Source organism: Hippopotamus amphibius, chromosome X (assembly GCF_030028045.1).
Source record: "Hippopotamus amphibius kiboko isolate mHipAmp2 chromosome X, mHipAmp2.hap2, whole genome shotgun sequence".
Lineage (NCBI taxonomy): Eukaryota > Metazoa > Chordata > Mammalia > Artiodactyla > Hippopotamidae > Hippopotamus > Hippopotamus amphibius.
In genome coordinates, this window is record NC_080203.1 from 20,912,498 (window position 1) to 20,923,805 (window position 11,308).

General features: G+C 42.7%; 1 protein-coding gene across 1 annotated transcript in view; it reads right to left on the reverse strand.

Annotated features, from left to right (window-relative positions):
- The window catches only part of STK26 (serine/threonine kinase 26), a 55,460-nt gene extending 45,917 nt beyond the window's left edge, over positions 1-9,543 (reverse strand). Inside the window, exons 1-2 of the mRNA XM_057719115.1 lie at positions 9,375-9,543; positions 9,122-9,272 (exon numbers count right to left, since the gene is read on the reverse strand). Coding sequence (XP_057575098.1) covers positions 9,122-9,163 — 42 coding nt within the window. The 5' untranslated portion in view covers positions 9,164-9,272; positions 9,375-9,543. The remainder of the gene's footprint in view (positions 1-9,121; positions 9,273-9,374) is intronic.
- Positions 9,544-11,308: the final 1,765 nt, after the last annotated feature.

The window sequence follows — 11,308 nt, forward strand, 5'->3', positions numbered from 1 at the left end:
CTAGAAGCAATGTAGTGCAGTGGCAAAAGCAGAAATGCCTAAAGCACAAGTGCCTACCATAAAGGCTTCCATAAATGATAGTTACTTTCCTTAGTCTGATCTTCCTTGGAATGCTACTATGTCAGTTTTTATCTCATTTGGGATTCATTACTATTGCTCTGCATTGTTAGATTGTTTAAATGTGTAGATGTCTAATCTCTTCGGTTACAGTATAAACTTCTTGAGGTCAGGGACTCTATACTATTTGTATCTCAAAGATAGGTATCAAGCATTATGTCCTACACAATGTGGGCCTTCCAACCTCTGCTGCTAATAATTTTCTAGCTAAATCACACCTAATTGTTTCACGAAGACTAAGCGTGTAGAAGCATTAAACCTGGATAACCAGTGTCCAACTTGGGGAAGTCTAATATATTACCATTAACTGACAGGCACCTAGGAGGGCTCAGAGCAAAGTTCAAACAAAGGATTCCAAATAAAACTAGAGAAGCAAACAGGACCCTAATTAATGAGTTTGCTAACTGTTCTTCCCAAGGGGTCGGTAGCACTTAAAAAGAACACATTTGAAATATGCTTCTTTCCCTGAGGCTGCTAGACACAGACTGTAGTCTCCTTAACCACAAGAGGTCAAAGTTCTATTTTCTATCCTTATACTTAGTAGCATGTGTGCATGCTTTGCTGATTGGTTTCTTTTATACTTCTACTTAAAGTTAAGGCAGGCAGCAGGAAATTGAGACCAGGGAGGCCAGAAACTTTCCCAGCTCTAGGGGGCAACAATAATGATGAGCCTAGGCTCTGGGAAGAAGTTACGACTTTATGGTTTCTACTGGCTCAGCTGCCCCAAATTTTCTTGCATTAATAACAACTTATGCCCTCACTTGATTATCTATGTTGCCCACCTCTTCCCCATCACCCACTGCTGTGTTATTTATACTATACTGAAGCAAACGGTTAAATCCTAGCTTAATATAACATACTGTAAAGTGATATGTCCCAAAGCCAATGGCTTAATGGAAAGTTGGGGGAGGGGGATAAAAGGGCACTAACAGAGCAACTCAAAAATGCATTTTCAAAGAAAAATCTGGATGCGTCTAGATGTCCTTGAAGCCTTTCCTCCACCTGCCAAAAATTCACTCCTAGGATTGTGTTACTAGGCACTATTGAAATCTGGTAGAGTAATTCACTAGTGTGCTTAGAAATTCCCTAACATATCTAGTGTGGTATGGATTTCAAGTCCAGTAAAAAAAAAAACTTCATTGAGTTGATACTGGGAAGCTATTTCTATAATTCAAAGCAACTGTTATTCCTCGGAAAGACACTCTATTGTTCTGTGATAAACAAACTGAAAAATTCAATGATGGTTGATTTGAACCCTACTTTTTTCAGTCCTTTGCATTTTAAATTGATAGGGTTTTACAGATTTCTTTTCCTCACTTTTTTAAAAAACAGGTAAAAGGGGGAGAGGGCAAAAATACCACTAAGAACACACAATCTCTGTTACAAGGATCTTTTTCTTTGTTTGTTTATTTATTTATTATTTTTTGGGGGATACACCAAGTTCAATCATCTGTTTTTATACACATATCCCCGTATTCCCTCCCTTCCTTGTTACAAGGATCTTAAAGAAAGGTTGAAAAGTTTTTTTCTGTAAACATTTTTCATGAGGAAAAGATAAAAACACGCCTTGGATTTTCTCAGCAGCACATTCTTGAAGTTATTTGATCAAAAAGGAGGACAGTGGACATTTAAAAAAAGATAATCAGAATATTTTTAACTCTCACATCTAAGCTGTCTACAATTTTCTTTACTTTACTCCCCAGGAAGTATGAACCACAATTTTGTTCATATTTTGCTAGAATATCCAAAGATGTCATACCAATGGCTAATCCAATATTTTAGGACACAGATCATTCTACTCCATGATCTTACGATAAATGAAGGAAAAGAACGACCAGTGGGCTGCTGTCAGAAGAATGCTGGAACAAGTCCAGAAAAGGCTGAGGGGGAGTATAGCTCTATGCCCAGTAAGGTAAATGCTGGTGAGAGGTGATGGGAAGAGACAAGCAGGAATAGAGGAGAAGGATAGGATCTGCTCTGCACTAAGTTTCCTGGCTTCTCTGAATGTGCATTTCAGAAGATCTGCTTGAATTATATTTGGGGGATTTGGGGGAGGGACAACAAAGAGGATGATGGATAGAGTTGGCCAGCAATGTGCTCTTCTGTTTTTAAATATAAATTTGAAGGCATTTTCCTATTGGATAACTCTTCCTATTTCATAGGATTGTTGAGATGAATTAGTTAATATATTTTTTAAATGTTTCCTTTCTCTGGTCCCTACCATATAACACCTTAGTCTAAAATGGCAGATGACCAAATGAGAAATGTACGTAAGATGGAGTCAAAATTTTAGCTCTGCATATCTGATTTTTTGTCCTTTTTAAAATGAGTTACCTCATGGCATTCCTCCAGAGACATTGCTTTATGTGTACCTGTGGTAGAAATTCTTTGGGTCTTAATTACAAGGAATGAAAAGGAGTTTGTTGCATCACACCTAATAATAGTGTTAGTTTTTGTTCTCCTAACTCTGCTTTCCAGCAACAAGCGAGTAAAACCACCACTCTTTCAGAAGACACAGTTCAGTCAAAAACTATCATCAAATGGCTTGAAATTCTACTATTATATTTCTTTTTAAAAGGCATTACTTCCTGTAAAATGTGAACATCCATGAGAGAGGTCACACAGAGAGCCATTAATCAAAGACACGTTAATATCAGTGAAATTTATCAGATTCTTTCTAATGTGACAGCTGAGACAGAGAAGTAAAGAAGTTTGTTTTATTTATTTGTTTGTATTTTTTGGGAAGGGGGGAACAAAGGGAAGGAACAAGAGATTATTTCCCCCAAAACTGTAAATTTGTGTGAAATCAGCCCGTAGTTACTAGGAAAGCAAGGAGGGCTACTTTTTCTCTCAAAGGTCTTGGAAGATGAAAATGAGAGCTTCAGTGTGTGGACAGCTGATTAGTTACAAGTATATATTTTTAGACCTATTACATGTAATACATCAAAATCATTTTAGTAAGTATAAAATGTCTATGTTGTGCACACATAAATTAGCCTTCATGAGCTACAAGAATTCAAGCATTACACAATATATTTACAGAAACAGAATGAAAAAAAGTCAGAATAGTCTATATGTACTGCACTCACTAGCCAACACTTTTACATATAATTCATACCTAATCGTATAAAGAAAAGTAAAATACATGGTCCCTGCCTTCAAGAAATGTACAACCTAGTTTGGGAGACGAGTATAACATATATAGTTAGGGAAAATGTAAGGCAGTATATAAATCAAGGACTGGACTGTCTGCTACTGACAAGGGATATAATAGGTGCTTGGAAACGGGAGTGATTTCTGTAGCCTGGAACATTCAGAGAAAGTTCCTGGAGAAAGTAAGATGGAGACCCTGAAAATCAGGTAGGATTTGGCCAGTCAGTGATTACTGAGTTGTAACTGGCATGGTAGAACAAAGGGGATTTCTTGTTGGGAAGTAGAAATAACTAAGTAGAGCTCTGTAGAGAGGAGCCAGATAACAGAAAGTCTGGAAAGCTGAGCAGAAGACTTTGGGTCTGGTGGTGGTGGTATGTGTGTGGGTGTTTGGGCGGGGGCTGGATTTCAATAGGAAAACTTGTGGGTTGTCAAGCAGGAGTGAGAGGAGATAATGACAGTGTTTTCACATGATTAGCCCAGCATTGTTTTGCAGGATGAACTACCCATACACATCATAACACCTTTGATGAAGGAGTTCAAAATATACTCCACAGATGATAGTTAATTCATCCTAATAACATCTGATTGAGGCAAAGGAAACGCCGCTTTTATTATTCCCCATTTTGTAGATGATTTGCTCAAGGTCACTGAATAAATGAAAGGCAGAATTAAAAAACACAGTATCACAATGTTCAATGGTTCCTAGGCACCAGCTAATTTATATTCTCTCATTTTCTATGACTCAAGCAAGGGAGGTACATGATGGACCTTTGTCCTCATGTGCCATTTTTAGACCCTCGTTAGCGTTCAAGGCACATGTCCTACCATGCCCAATTCCTGTTTACTCTCTGTTCAGCCCCCAGCCTGCTTAGCCCATACCTTGCAACTACCTCCAACCCTTCCAGCTAACAGTTGTCTTTGATTATTCTGTTTCAGCTGGTCTTCTGCCACTATCATTAGCATATTCAACATCTCTGAATATGCTACCCACCAACCAGGACAATGGTTTGGGTTTATTTATTAGCGCAAGCATTGCTTTCTGCCTCTTTTCACCTCAAATTGCAAAGCTGATTAGTCCCTTCAGAAGGTGGAAGGAAGGTAAGAAGCCTACATACTAGATTCTGACACCAAACTGAATTCCTTCTCCAATTTAGGGTTCACCATGAGAGTTAAATAAAGAATCCCCCCCAGGGCCAGTTAACCCCTTCCCGACCTGGACATATTTTCTCATCCCCTGACGCATCTTAAGTCGCCCTTCTTTTTCTTAGGAGCCAACCCTCTACCTATGCTTCCTGCCTCACGAGGGCCCTCACTGCCACATGCTCTCTGGCATTATGACCTCTCCCTCCTTGGTGGCTCCCATCCTTCAGTTTCAAGTAAAGAAACTGGCATATACCAAATGCTCAGCAAATGTCTGATGAATGACTAGAGCTCCAGATCTGTATCTTCAAGTATTTGCTGGATATTTTTCAAAACAGCTTTACTGAGGCATGTTGAGATACAAAAAAAAATTGTACATATTTAATGTATACGATTTGATGGGTTTGGACACATGTATACACCTTTGAAACCATCACCGCAATCAAGATAATAGACATACAGCTCTACATTTTTATTTTGTCATCCCACTGTTACCTCGAACTTCACAAGCCTAGAATAGAAATCATTAATGTTCTACTGGGTCTGACTCTTCTCCCTGACTTTCCAATTTCTTTTGGATGTACCATAATTGTCCCAGTTCCCCATATTCAACATCACAAAGGCTTTGATTCTTCCTTCTGTAACTAGCTAATTATCAGTCTGGTAATCATATTTTCTACCTCATAGTACTAGGCATAGGGAAGGCAATCAGTCCATTGCATCTGTACAGATATGACTGCCTCATTGGGTAGCCTCAGTAGATCAAACTGCCTCAAGTCTCTCAATCCTCTAGTTCATCCATTCATCCAATCTTAAGATTTCTCTTCCTATATATAACTTACATAACTTTGTTCACTGATCTCGCTTACTTAGAAATGTTTAGTGGCTAGTCCGAAGGCCAAAACCCTTCCCTGGCATTCAAGAACTGCCATAATCTGGACCCAATCACATTTTCCAGTCTTACCCCCCATTACTTCCCTAGTGGAATTCTTCATCATAGGCCAAGTGATTTTATCCCACCCTCGAAGATTGTGTGTGCACACACACTTGCTCAGGGTGTTTCCCTGCTTGCAAATGCCCTCCCCAATATGGATCCTAAAAATTCTTTGGGGGCAAGCCTTCAACTCTTCCAGTCATAAACTTCTATTATAGAGTAATTATCATAGATTTTGCATTATTTGATATTTTATGTGCTAGATTTAACTCCCCAACATTTTAAGATCTTTGAGGGCAGACATCACGTACTATACTTCTGTATCCTTCCCAGAACCCAGTAACTAGGTTCACCAATGCAAGGCAATGTTTTCCACCTCTTAGACAAAAGTCTTCAACAAAGTGTTCATTAACCCTTAAACTTCATTTCCATCTCACATCTCAAATAACAACCACTTACAAACTGTACCACCTTGACCATGTTTAAAGATACATGAAGGCTAATGTTTAAATTCTTTAGCAGGAAGTTAAAAAAAAAACTCTTTCACCAGAGGCATAGCACAAAGCATAGCATAATAACACTTAGTACTCTAATTCAACATTTAACTTTATTCTTCCACCCATACTTTACGAAAGATTTAACACCCAATTTAGAACACTTGTCTTCATAAATACTAATGCAGGTTCTAAGGGGAAATAGCTTAAACTTAAGTATGACTTACAGCTGAGAACTTCAAAGAAAAAACATGTTTTAAATCATTAAAGAGTAATATTTGAGTGGAAAGAAACAGGTTTATTGGCTTATTTTTTTAAGTTGTGCTTTAAATATTTTTCAAGAGTTTAGCTCCTGGTATGGAAAATTCCTTTAGTTATATACTAGAGAGGTAAGCATAAATTAAGTACCAAAAAATTCATACCCTCCACATTTGGTGTAATATGGCAAAAATGTTCATTACCACAATATTAAGAAATATCAACAATACGAGTTTGAATAAGTAATTCACAAGGAAGGGTTTGAACTGGACCAAATCCTGGGTTTTCTTTCGTCACTCCAAGTTTCTTTTCTATTTTAAACTAGTGGCAACAGAAATTTCTTTGTTTGAAAGTCAGGAATGCTGCAAGTCTTAAGTGATAGAACAGGTAGCTCAACTTCACGTCTCTCCTCAGGGGGAGGAAAAACACTGTGGATAAAGCAATTTTGTTTTTATTTCTGGAAAAATCATTTTTTCCATCAATCTTCATAATTCCCAAAAATAAACTGTTAAAATGTTATAGGCCGGTCAACCACTTCACCCTGATTTGTGGAAATACTATACATTAATTTCAAGAACACATGGCTAACTCAAGTTTTCTTACTACTCTAAAGGTCTAAAAGTTGCTCCTAACTTTCACAAAACTCGAGGAGAATTTTACAAGCTCATGATAAATTTCTGCATCTCATCTGCAATATTCTTAAACAAAAGAATAGTCAAAGTAGTCTAGGCTCAAGAGTCACACTGCATGCCATCAAAATTATTTTTTGGATACTCCACAATTTTAACTGTGGAAAACTTTTGCGTTGCACCAAATGCTTAAGAACCACATCTACAAAGAAAATGGAAATAAGAAGTCAAGGATTTACCATTTCATTCAGACAGAGAAAGTGACAAATAAATATTCCTCTCTTCTTTACTAATATGGAGATGACTGCCCTCCCCAAATCAGGGTAGACAAAGTAATCACAACTTTGGGCTGGCATAAAGTGAAAGGCAGAATTTATCATTCAAAATATGTGATTCACATTCTAAACTGCCTTAATTAAGGTTTAAAAATTCAAGAGATAGGGAACTCAGCTAATGAAACAAAGCAGGGCGCCGTAAGAAGGACTGAACAGCAAACAGCTCTTAAACCATATAAATCAAATAAAGACAAATCAAATAAGGACCAGAAACCTTATAAATCAAATAAAGTCAAGACAAATGAAATAAAGACCAGAAACCATTTTCTTCTCAGCACACAGAGTTCTCCAGAATCACAAACTTGATGAACGCGAGGCACTCACTCTGCTGACGCACGCACGCAGGCAGCGCGTGCACACAATGGAGCGAGAAGTACCGAGACCCTCAGAGACAAACTGCACATCCATAATGTACTACTCTTCACAGAATGGAAAGGAGAGCACGGTGGGAAAAAAATTCGCACTTTCTTCCACATCACGGAGAACAAAACTGTAGTTAGTAATGCAAACTACTAATTCTCTTGCTATAATCAAAGGCAGAACTGAATGAATGGGGTGAGGGGCAGTGGCTGGGGGAAAGAGGGAGGGAAGGAGGGGGGTGGCGTGAGAAGAAGGAAGTTTGAGGCATTTTGTAAAGCTTGAATGGATTAACCTATAAAAAGGCCCTAATATTTCTCATTTCCCTTTTTCTTCCTTTCTTTTTTATTAACTACACAGCGACTTCCTGGGACTCAACCCAGACTGGCCCTATATTTAGCTAAAAGGCCTGGTGCTTAGGACACATGGGAATCCTAGGTTAGATATATGTCCGACACAAACGGTCCTTTTTGGGGAAAGTATTTTAAAAATCACTTTTTTTTTGTCTGACCATGCATAAAATGTGACCAATTGCTTAAAAACGATAAATTTTATGCATTAATTAGTAAATTGAGGCCCAAATCCATAGCACTTTGATTTCTACTAGAAACATAAGCTATTTACTACTCTAAACATTTTTTTTTCTGAACTTAAAAAACGTTTGCTTTCACCTTTTTAGAAGATAATGAGGCTTAAGTGTTTCTAGTCTCTGACCTATTCATAAACGGGTTGTTCAGGCTGTCTAGCAAAGGAAAAGAAAATAAAATGTGAATGCTTAAAAGTTAGTAAACTTGGATAACATTTAGTAGATAGCTTTAAATGCACCGACTTAAAAACATACCAGCATAAAAAGTGTGTGGACATAGCTTATTTCTTCTTTAATAAAATGAAAATATAATGAGAGAGGGCTGGGAAGATGTCGAGTAAATAGTTGGGTCCCAGGCAGTAGTCGCTTGTCCAGGACAAAAAGCTTCCTTTAACCACACTGCAACAGTCCTCCTGTGGGAAAGGCAGGGGGCGGGGCGGGGGGAGTCATCACCTCCGCTACTCTAACTTAGGACCCTGCATTTCTCACGCACACTATGGGCTGGACCAAGTTGGGGGAGCGAGACACAACTTCAGCAGCACCAAAAGGGGAAAAGAAGTCACCTCGCTCTTTGCTCTACGCACACAGGAAGAGCCCAATTCAAAGCCGCCACCACCGACACCCCCTTGCCTTGCTCCGCCCCAACTTGTGTCGTGTGTGTGTGTGTGTGTGTGTGTGTGTGTGTGTGTGTGTGAGAGAGAGAGAGAGAGAGAGAGAGAGAGAGAGAGAGAGGAGGGGAGCACCACTTGCGTTTTACCCCATGAATTTCGAGACATCTCCATCTCTCCCAAGTGAAGCGCTCCCACCTCCAAACCCCCAACCGCACCACGCTCAGCCGGCGCAGGTGTCTCGCTCCGGCCTATTTTTATGCCCCCCCCCCCCCGCCCCCCTGCATCCCCACCTCGCCGCGCGCTCCAGTCCCTCCGCGCCGGGCCGGCGCAGTGCACCACCTAGCTTACACGCCGGGAAACACTGAGAGCCCTCTTCCCGGGTCACCTGGCCGGAGCGCCCGGCCCAGCTTCGGGGGAGCCCTGAGCCGCCTCTCGTCGCCGGTGCCCAGCGCGCCCCGGGCTCCCGGGCAATCACGTGGACGGCGGGGGAGGCCCGGGCGTCCTCACCTGCATCCCGGGCACTTGGACCGCCACCGGTGAGTGGGCCATGAAGGCGAAAGCTGCTCCGCGCGGTTTCGGCGGCGGTGGCGCCTTGGGCTCCGACTGGCTCCTCCTCCGGGGGTAGGTCGGCGGCCCTCCCAGGCTTTTCGACCGGGGCCTGGAAGGACACACACGAGTGGGGTTACGGGGCGGGTGGCGCGCGCGGCCCGGGGCCGGGAGGTGGGCGGTCCGCGGCCCGGCTCCCCAGGACTCAGTCTACCTTTCTGGCGCCCGCCCGCCGCTGTGGCCGCCGCCTCCGCTGCTGCTCCTCCTCCAGAACGCAGGGCGCCGTGTGTGGCGGTGGCCGGGACCTGGGCTCGAGTGATGCCGCTCGTCTGCGCCTCGCCGCTTTAGGAAGAGGAGGTGGAGGCGCCCCAGCCACCCGCCCGTTCGCCGGGCCGGGGAGGCGGTTGGGGGCGGTTCCGCCGCTGGCCCTGCCCCCGCCCCGCAGCCGGGCGGTGTCAGGAGAGCTAAGGCTCGGCTCAGGGAAGGGGCTCGGCTAGGGTGGTTGGAGCCCGAGAGGAGGGAGGCTCTCCCGGCCCACGGAGAGGAGAACCCGGGGACTGGCGGGCCTGGAACACGGCTCGGCCTGGAGAGAGAAGGGAAGAGTTCGGGTGACCCTTGGGGTCCGAGGGCGTCCCGGACGCGGCCACGTTGCAGGCAGGCGTGCGAGGGCTCGGGCACACGCGGCCTTGCAGAAGTCTTGAGTTGAAACTTGGCGGGTGTTGGAAGTCCTTGACTCCCGGATCTGGTCGAGGGCGGGGACGCAGAGAGCCGCCGAGTCGGTGGACCCCTGCTCTTTCCTGCGGTCTGGTGTCCCCGGCTTGGGGCCGCGTCACTGGGCGGGTTCGTGACCACTCTCCTCTTTCCGGATTCCCCTCCCCCAGACAGGCTTCAGGTGACTTAGAACTGAGGCTACCCCTACCTCTTGGGCTGTCAGTTGGGGGGCTGTGGGGGGGGGGGGCACCAGACTGGGGCTTCTCTTCATCACAAGCTTTGCACGTGTGAGAGAGAGGGAAGTTGGAAAACAGATGGTACATCGGCAGAAAAATTAATGAGGAAATAGAGGCATGGGAAATGAGATTGGGTCATTAGCAGGACGTATTATTGAACTCAGCATACGCAGCAGTGGTTTTGGCAACTCCCTGGCTCCACCCCATTTGAAGTTCCACTCCAGCAGGGAGACAAGCTCTTTGGAGAATAACCTAGCAATAACAACGGCAATAATAATAATAATAGCAATTGCAGTCATCTCATTATGAAGGTACCTTTGGGAACCCACAAGGGGTTGTAATATGTCATATCCGAGTGTCAGTTTACAATGAGGATGAGTTCCCTAACTTGTAGGTTGTTGTAGGTCTGTACCCAACACAGTGTTGGGGCTCTGGCAGGCAAATGTTTCTCTTGTTCCTTTTTTAACCTGTCTCAAAAGATGGCAAATTATTGTTATCAATATAATTATTGTTATCAATATAATTATTGTTAATGGGTGCCATTTTCTTTGTGCCAGGGACCGCTAAGTGCTATATATATGTTACCTTATTGAATCTCTACAAAGGCCCCCTGAGGTTGTATTGTCTTTCTTCCATTTTACAGAACTGCAGAAAAAGGCTCAGTGAGGTTAAATAATTTAACCCAAATATCACATAATTAAGAAGTGGTAGTGCTGGGAATTCAAACCCATGTCCTTCTAACTTTTAAGATCTGCTCTCTTAGCAACTGTCAAGCACTATACAAAATAGTTATTCTTACCTATAAGTCACCATGCCGTACATTACATCCCAGAACTTAATAATCTTCTCATTGGAAGATTGAACCCTTTGGCCACCTTCACCTATTTCCCCCATCACCCTCCCCTGGCAACCACCAATCTACTCTGTTTCTGTAAGTTTGTTATTTTTTAAGATTCCCTATATAAGTGAGATCATACAGTATTTGTCTTTCTCTGCTTTATTTCACTTAGCAGAATGCCCTCAAGGTCCATCCATGTTGTTACAAATGGCAGGATTTCCTTCTTTTTTATGGCCAATATTCCATGGCATGTATATACACCACATTTTCTATATCCATTTAGATGGTAAAGGATATCATCCTCAAGTCCAGGCCCTCACTACTTCTAAACTGATGATAGGCCTCAATCCAGTCTATTTCCCA